This window comes from Meles meles, chromosome 1, assembly GCF_922984935.1.
Source record: "Meles meles chromosome 1, mMelMel3.1 paternal haplotype, whole genome shotgun sequence".
NCBI classification, from domain to species: domain Eukaryota; kingdom Metazoa; phylum Chordata; class Mammalia; order Carnivora; family Mustelidae; genus Meles; species Meles meles.
The window spans coordinates 49575191-49584218 of NC_060066.1; the positions used below are offsets into that span (position 1 = coordinate 49575191).

A 9028-nucleotide genomic window follows, 5' to 3' on the forward strand; every position below is an offset into this window, starting at 1 on the left:
AGTGATGAATGACAAATACTGTGTTTTCATTACTAGTACTGTTGCTTACTTATATTTAATCAGAAAACACATCCTAATTGATGGATCAATATAAATCAGTCTCTGGGTAATTCATTGGGAATATTAACCTACTGGATGTTATGTAAAGTGCAAATTATTTAAACATACCAACAGAAGAAACTATCTTTTATATCTGTTAAGATGCTTAGTTTTTCTGTAAGAGGAAAAAAGATGCAACTGAGATGTCTGTTAATTTTATTGCTTTATAGGTGTTACACATTTGCTGAAATGCCTTGGTATCAGAGAAGAATTGCTAAAGTGCTGTTTGCAACTCCTCCTAGTTCCACCTATGAGGAGGTAGTGTGCTGTCCTTTGTTAAGTTAGTACTGATTTCTTAACTGCAGTGCCATTCTACAGTGTCCAGATCTGCAGCTCTGAGCTGTGAGACCTTTGAGCATGTTTCTAACCATCCAGTGCAGCTATCTTATCACAAAGGCTTAATACTTATATCTATGACTGGTGAGTGGTTTTTGTTTTTTTTTTATTTAGGTGAGTGGCTGATGATTCTGGTATAATGTCAGCTGTAATAGCTCATGCCTAAAATCTACCATTGTTTTCTGTTTGAAATCTACACTATATAAAAGTCATAAAATAGAATAAATTCAGCACGAGTTTTAGATATGTGTTCTACACATTAACAGTAATTTACCTGGGAAATTGTGTATTTGTATAGATAAAGGAAGAGTAATTTATAACTTTTTTCGAAAGCAGGGTTGCAAGGCTTATACGCTCATAGTTTCAAGGACTTTTGCTTTTTTTGTTGAAAATAAAACTTTGAAAGGGATTTCTGGGCAAACACTTACACCACTAAAATTTTCAGAGTAAGGAAATAAGGCCACTGAAAAAGCTTTCCTAGTACTTGTATCATGACAAGGAGCTATTTTTATTATCTGGCAGGCTATGGTGTAGAATTTGATATTAAAATATTTAGCTGATGGGGTGCCTGGGTGGCTCAGTGGGTTAAAGCCTCTGCCTTCGGCTCGGGTCATGATTCCAGGGTGCTGGGATTGAGCCCCGCATCGGGCTCTCTGCTCAGTGGGGAGCCTGCTTCCGCCTCTCTCTCTCTACTTGTCTCTCAGCCTACTTGTGATGTCTGTCAAATAAATAAATCTTTAATAAATAAAAAAATAAAAAATTTAGCTGAATAATCAGAACACAGTTGGGAATATGTATCATCAAAAATAATGTATTCTAAGGAAAAAAGACAGTTGGCTCTATTATAACAAATCAGTTATGTTTCTAGGAAATCATACATTATAAAACAGCTTAAGTGGGATAAAAAGAAGTTTCAGACTCATAATAACATTTTATGTTTGAATTTCAATAATAAAGGACTTTTAAAAGTCTATTGGTACAACCTATGTATCACTGAGTGAATTTAGCTTTTGATTTTACTAAGTTTTTACGGGTAGTGACTGTGAAGACTTAAGAAGGATCAAAATAGTTGAGTTGCATATGATAATGTTCTTTCTTCTCTGCACTTGATGCTGGTTTGGTACAAGTTCTAAACAGCAATCAAGTTATTACTAGAAGTTGTCCATCTCCTGTAATCTGTGCTCTGATGATCTAGTAACGTCCAATTTTGCTGTGTTAACTTTCACTGTTGATGAGTTGACCTTTATTTTAATATGTTTTAATTTACTTCCTGACTTTTAAAGAAATGTTTTTTTAAATACTGATTCTGTTTTCATTATGTTTGGACTCTTCGTGTTTTTAACAGGCATTAGGCTACTTTCACAGGGCAGAGCAAGGTAACATTTTTCTATTTCATATACTAATATAGTTAAAATTATATGAGTGCTTTATAATAGGCATTTTTAAAACGTAAATGTTACTTATTCTAATATACTTCTCTTTGCACTAAACATTATCAATTTTTAGTCTTTATTTTATAAAGATCACCAGAGTAAGAAGTAGGCTGCTATGGAGTTTAGAACTACAGTTCTGGAATGGTCCTTTATTTGATATGATTCAACTTTCTGAGAGGAGGCTTTGACAAATTAACTGTGTTATTCAAGATTATACAGCCATTTAGAATCATTAATTTATTTAAATGTTTAGTTAAAAAATTTTTTTGAGGTATAACTGACATTTAACATTAGTTTCAGTGTACAGCATAAGGATTCAATAATTGCACATCTTGTAAAGTGATTATAAAATCAAGTCTGGTTAATCCCTGTCACATTACAAAAAGTTTAATTTTTTTCCTAAGATTTACACTTTCTCGTTAAAAAGCATTTAGATGAGAAATCTTGTTTTTAAACCAAGCCAGTTTTGCTTCGTTGCAAATATTGTCATCTTTTATGAAGAGTTTCATGTCACTCTGGCTTTGAAGAAATGGCCAGTGTACAAAACTGACATCAGCCATCCTAAGTTCATCCTTTTTAATATTAGTAGCACAAACTAGAAGATTAAGGACATAAGCATATGTTACCAAATACACCAAAAAAATCACTGCAATTCTATTTCTGTAAAATTAGAAGAAGATGAAAGCCTGTGTATTAGAGAGCCTACTCATATGGACTTGTTCAGATGCTTTTAGGAGAGCAAAGCAATTTTTTTTTTAAATTTCTTCTTAAGAGTGGTGTCTGAATGTTAAACCTGTTTGTAATATATTCTTGTTCTGTTACTGCCTTTTACTGATGACCTCTTCTATTAGTAGTTTTTATATCATGAATATGAATCTGGGAATAAAATGTCCTCAAAGGGATTTAGAAGCATAACTGCAAAGTAGAAATAGAGCCTTAGTGAATTAAGGGTTTGGGGTGTTAAGAAAAACATGGTCAGTAACTCCAGTCATCCTTGAAGTTTTAACACTATAGGTCAGTTCTTCCAGGTGGTCTTTGTTTATGGACCATATCTGGTTCAGAAGCTCCTTCTAGGCTCTTAAGTACCTGTTACTTCTCCCATCATAGCCCTTATCACACCGTAGTATGAGTATGTGAGTTGTGAGTATTGTTTACATGTCGAAGACTAAATATGGGGATGATGTGGACTTTGTTGTTTTGCTCAGTTTTCCTCAGTGCTTAGCATAATGCTATTAAATTTGCTGAATGACTGAATATTAAACAGATGAGTGCATGAACCCTAAGGAAACTTAAGTACATCTACACAACACCTCATAAATACATTCAGATTAAAGAAGTAAAACAATTTTGGGTTAAGGAACAAATGGAGTTAACCATAAATTATATCCAGGGAAAAGTATGCATTAAATATAGAAGGTCCCAGTTGATAAGAGGAATCTGTGTAAAGAATTAATGAAGTTAGTCAGACAGCCCCATGCTTTCATAGGCTTTTTGTTCCGTTTTCTCTGGGCCAAGAATGTTCTTTTTCTGTTAAAGTCCTGTTCAGCTGCCAAGGCAGCCCAGATGTTAACTTCTTAAAGAGTTAGTTTCTTGTTGGTTTCTCATAGCACTTTAAAATGTGTACATCTGTCAAAGCATCCCTTTCATTCTTCTGTTACATTTTAGTTAATGCTCTTTTGTCTCTCCTTTTCATGATGGATTTCAAAAGAACACAGTCTTTGTTAACTCTGTATTTAAATATAACCCACATTTAGTAAATGTTAATCAAATGTATGTATGTACACCTGACCCTTAAACAATGGGTAAGGGGTACATGGCTGCCTGCATAGTTGAAAATCTGCATGTAATAGCCAAAATCTGCATTTTGGCTCCCCTCAAAGCTAACTCCTTAAATATTCTACCATTGACCAGAACTTTAAAAACGTTGTTTAAAATGTATTTTGTATGTTCCATGTGTTATAGACTATATTCCAGTATAGTAAGCTAGAGAAAATTAAATGTTAAAAATAAGAGAAAATACAGTTTGCAGCACTTTACTGTATTTACGAGGAAAAAACTCTGCATATATTTGGATGTGCATAATTCAAAAGTGCATTGTTCAAGGGTCAACTGCATATATATCATGATTTCATTTGCTCATACAGCAAGTATGTATTGGGTCCATGTTATGTCCTAGGTAATTAGGATATAGCAGGTGATAAAAGACATTAATAAAAAGAAAACCCCTGTTTATAGAGGATACATTCTGTCAGGTACTTCAGTTTCTCATCTATTAAATGGAGTACCTACTTTATAAAATTGTATGAAAATGAGAAATGTAATAGAATGCCTAGCACATTAAGAGACATTGAATAAATGGTACTTTACTAATATTAGAGATTGGAGTAGTTGAACAAAAGAGAATTCTAGTTAGCCTAATCTTATATGACCACACTAATATATTATTGGAATTTAGACTGAAGAAATTAGCAACTATTCATCTGAGATAAATTTTTCTTTCTTATGTATAGTGGATCCAAATTTCTACAGCAAAAACTTGCTGCTTTTAGGAAAGACATATTTGAAGTTACACAATAAAAAGCTTGCTGCCTTCTGGCTAATGAAAGCCAAGGACTATCCGGCACACACAGAGGAGGATAAACAGGTAAAATATCTCCAATAAATTAAGGTAGGGGCGCCTGGGTGGCTCAGTGGGTTAAAGCCTCTGCCTTCTGCTTGGGTCATGATCTCAGGGTCCTGGGATTGAGCCCCGCATTGAGCCTGCTTCCCCCTCTCTCCTTCTGCCTATCTCTCTGCCTACTTGTGATCTCTATCAAATAAATAAATAAAATCTTTAAAATAAGTAAATAAAGGCAGATAGGTTTCTGTTGAGGGACTATTAAGGTGAATTAAGAACTTCTTTAAAAGTATACTTTGTCTAAATGTATTTTGTTGAAAACTGTTCGTTTTGAATTGAACTCATTAACATTTCTGTTAATTTCTATAATGTTTAGTTACTGTCATAGAGATTATGAATTACTTGCTGCCTTATTCCTGTTTGACATACATGCCAGATCAAATAAGATTTCTAAAATAAAAGACAAGTGATGTGTACTGATGTGGATGAATTCTCTTAAGAGTCTCACCCAGTTCCTGTTTAGTTTTATTCTCATAATGTGCTATCTCCTGGTGGGAACACTTAGAAACCACAGCCCGCTTTATGAACTTATTAGGTTTTGCAAGTTGATATCTATGCCATACTGTTTATTTATAACACATATTTTTCCATTTTAGATACAGACAGAAGCTGCTCAGTTGCTTACAGGTTTCAGTGACAAGAATTGAGAATTTTTCAGAGAAGAAAGCCCACAAAGTATCTAAGAAACACTGCCTTTTCATGAAATTACAAAGATAATATGTGAACTGTAACTGTTCTATGGCTGTTTTCTCAGTTCCTTTAATGTGACCACTTAATTTAACAAATTAAATGTACAAAATTCCAAGTTTCTTCACAGACAAGGCAAAAGAAATAATTACCAAAAAATTGGTAGACTTCTCCCTGGCTCAGAGGCAGAGATATTGCACATTTAGGACATTAGCAATAAAAAGTGGTACAAGATTTCTGAGGAAGATGGATCACATCAGAATGGGAGATCAAGAGAAGAAAAAGCTTTGTGGAAGAGGCCTCATTGGGGGTGTGCATTGCCAAATCGTACTGATGCAAAGTTGAGACCTTGCAGAGAAGGTGCAGTGAAAATTAGGAGGTTAGGATGTTGAGGGTTCTTGGTATAAAGTAAATGATGGATCTTGGAACCAACCTGTGTAAGGAAAAAACTTAAGTCAGGAGAGGACAGAAAATGGAGTGTTTTTTTTTTGGTTTTTTTTTTTTTTTTAATGTGACATGGTCTTACAAGTGAATGATTGATTTTGTTACTTGACAAAGCCCAGATTCTCTTCCCTAATGTTGTGAAGGGAACACAGAACTCAAGGGTAAAATAGAAATGAAGATGTTTTACATAGGCAGGACAGTATTATTTGAGGCTGCAGAACTGTTTTATAAAAAGGATTATCTCGAAGCCTTTGAATCACTTAGATAAATCAAGAGTGCATGCATAGGTAGGTTTTCCCCCAAGGGATTTGGGAATTGTAAAGTTAACAGTGAACCGTAAGGGTGTGGGCTGTTTGTATTACCATGAATATTTTTGAACAAAAAGGAAAATGAAAGTCCTGGACTCTCTATATCCATCTCCAATTGCTAATCTTTAGCTATATTTTACTGTTTGTGTGTATGTGTGTGTGTGTGTGTATTTCTAAACTTTTGAAATTGTAGACAACATACTTCATCCCTAAGTACTTAAGCATGCATTGTCTCAGAATAAGGACATCCTTCTAAACAAACAAAAACCCATTAGCACAACAAAAAGTTAACAGTAATTCTTTAAAATCATCTTCTAATACCAGCCATATTCGTATTTTCTCAAATGTCCCAGGAAATGTCTTACCAATTTTAAAAACCAGGATCCAGTCAACCATACATTATATTTGATTTTCAGCCTTAGTTTTTTAAAATCTAGAAGAATTCTCCCATTTTTTTTTTTTTCAATCCCACCATTCATTGACTTTTGAAAAGGCCAGTCATCTTAGATTCTCTCTTATTTCAGATTTACCATACCCCACTTTGGGAACCACTGTTTCATCTTTTCAGTGACTCTGATTAATTTTATGTAATTCAATCTTCTTTGCCTAATTTTTTATCACTTCTCTGATTTTTTACCTCTTTCAGTTTCATTTCCTTGGCTCTTTGAATGTGTCTTCCACGTCTTTGTTTTCTTCCTCAGATACCTTTTGTCTTCACTTGAGATGTTTGTCTTTTTCTTCCATTATTTCCCCTGATTTCAATCAGCAGGCATTTCACATTTTCATGTAGTTTGTCCGGTTCTGAGTTTTTTAATTTTTAATTTGATTTGATTTTGATTTTTTTTAAATTTAATTTGATTTTTTTTGTTTGGTAGTTACTTACATTTAATTCATTAGTATATTGTGTTAAAGAATGTTTTTTTTTTCTGTTTTGAGCACCTTCACCTGAAATTTTTTCCATTTTTTCTCTAGAGCGACTTTCAGTTATTTTCTGGTGATGTGTGTTTGTGTGTGTTTTGTGTTACCTGCAATACCAGGTATCAAATGGGAGGTGAAGGATTTTGATTTGTTCAAGAATAACCTCTATGAAGGAGTTTTTGTGAAATGAGGTATCTTGCAGTAATAAAGCCTTTTATGGGTGGGGTCTGTCTTCTGATATTTTATAATGCTTTTAAAAAACTATATTGCTTTGTAATCATTATAGATTCATAGGAAGTTTGGGAGTGGGGAGAAAGTAGAGCAGTCCCAGAGGTAAACCTCTGCCTACAAGTTGAAAATCAGGTAATTGGTATAACCCATAAATGTTACTCAGATTTTACTTCTAAATGCCCTCACTTGTGTATGTGTTCTATGTAATTTTGTCAATATGTGGTTTTTTTTAAACTGCAGCTGCAATCAAGATATGGAACTGTTCCACCAAATTGTGTAAATCCCTCCTGCTAGCCCTTTATGGTCACATCCATCCACCACTTTTCCTCCTTACCACCATCCCTAATCCTGGCAACCACTAATTTCAAGACTGTTATATAAATGGAATCAGATTATGTGACCTTTTGAGAACTGGCGTTTTTCATTTGACGTAATTTCTTTGAAATCCATCTGCATATAGTCAGTTGATTCCGTTATACTGTTGATTATATTTCATCGTATAAATGTACCCATATAACCATTCACTGAAGGTTATTTAGGTTGTTTCCAGTCTTTGACTCCTATGAACATTGGGTACAGGTTATATCAGCACCCAGGAGTGCAGTTGCTGGGTCCTAATTTATAGAGCTATTATCTTCCCTTTTCCCCCCTTTATAAACTAAGGGATAGCTAGCTCCCTTTGCCAAGATGCCTTACATTCTTAAGAGTCTGATTGTGTGCACTTTGTCTCTTCCTTTTGACTTCCCAGGGGTCTGATTCATCAGGTCTTACACTGGTTCTTGGCATTTCCTCACTCACAGTGAGACCTATTACTTCTGGGAACAAATCCTTGGACCCCATTATTCTCCCTCCTGTGCAGTCCCTACTTAACTGTGTGTGTTCCAGATGTGACTGCTAGCTGGAGATGCTTATTTCCCCATATGCATGATGTGAACGTTAAGTTTGTAGTCGTCTGTCTTGTAAACATATTACAGACATGGGCTGTATAGGTAATTATAATTACCTCGCCTTGTGGATATGTTTACTTCCTTTGAGGACCGAGAATAAATTTGGATTTACTCTATAAAAATTCTGAAAGCTCTCCATTAATAGCAAAATTTTCCCAATTGAGCATTTAATCACAGACTGTGAACTAGCTATGGATTTTGTAAAAATGACTCACTTATCTATAAAATAAGTATCATTACAACAAAGAAAAAGGAAAACACATCAAACCTTGTTTTGAGGTTGTGAGGATGAAAGAGCATACATACAGTATATACTGTTACCAGTAATTTTAAATGCAGTTATCTGATTGTATTCTTCTTGATTGAGATTTGGGAGAGAAAATTTGGAATTAAGGAGATGCTACTTTTTCAGTTGTGTATTTTTGCTTCTATGTTATTTGAGGGTTTTGGTGTTTTTTTTAAATTTCATGTGGTGTTTACCATACAACTTATTTTGGACTGTGTGTACCTGGGCATTACTGTACCTTAAGTTTATTGGGAAGAAATAGAAGGAGGTGTGGATAACTTTGCCAACGGCCATGAACTTTTAATGAATGCCTTGTTCTGACACACTGCACGGCCCTGAGAATAGTCCAACTGTTTTGTCCTTTGAGGAGTAAACAAGTCAGTAAAAAGGCTTCTCTGATACGTCTGGGCTTTTTCTTTGAGACCATTTATCTTAAGTTTAACTTTCAAGTTCAACAGATTAAGAATAAACTGGGGACTATTTATAAGACAACCTTTGTTCTCTCATCTACATATTTAAATAAGATGATTTTTGACTTCTGCATTATCATCCACCAGGGTTCAACAAATTACTCAGACTCAGAAAGTCCGTAATAGTCTTACTCGGAAGGCTTAAGATAGGAACCACAGCTGAACCAGCAAGTCAATGTCAGGACTCCTTAA

At 34.5% G+C, this 9028-nt stretch overlaps 1 protein-coding gene across 2 annotated transcripts in view; it reads left to right on the forward strand.

The window, feature by feature from the left end:
- Nucleotides 1-8767, forward strand: part of RMDN1 (regulator of microtubule dynamics 1) — a 49285-nt gene extending 40518 nt beyond the window's left edge. Inside the window, exons 7-10 of one of the 2 annotated variants that reach the window (XM_046005116.1) lie at nt 270-357; nt 1781-1811; nt 4379-4512; nt 5142-8767. In XM_046005116.1, coding sequence (XP_045861072.1) covers nt 270-357; nt 1781-1811; nt 4379-4512; nt 5142-5192 — 304 coding nt within the window. In that variant the 3' untranslated portion in view covers nt 5193-8767. Of the gene's footprint in view, nt 1-269; nt 520-1780; nt 1812-4378; nt 4513-5141 lie in introns of those variants that run through there. The other variant, XR_006818333.1, reaches the window with a different exon arrangement.
- Nucleotides 8768-9028: the final 261 nt, after the last annotated feature.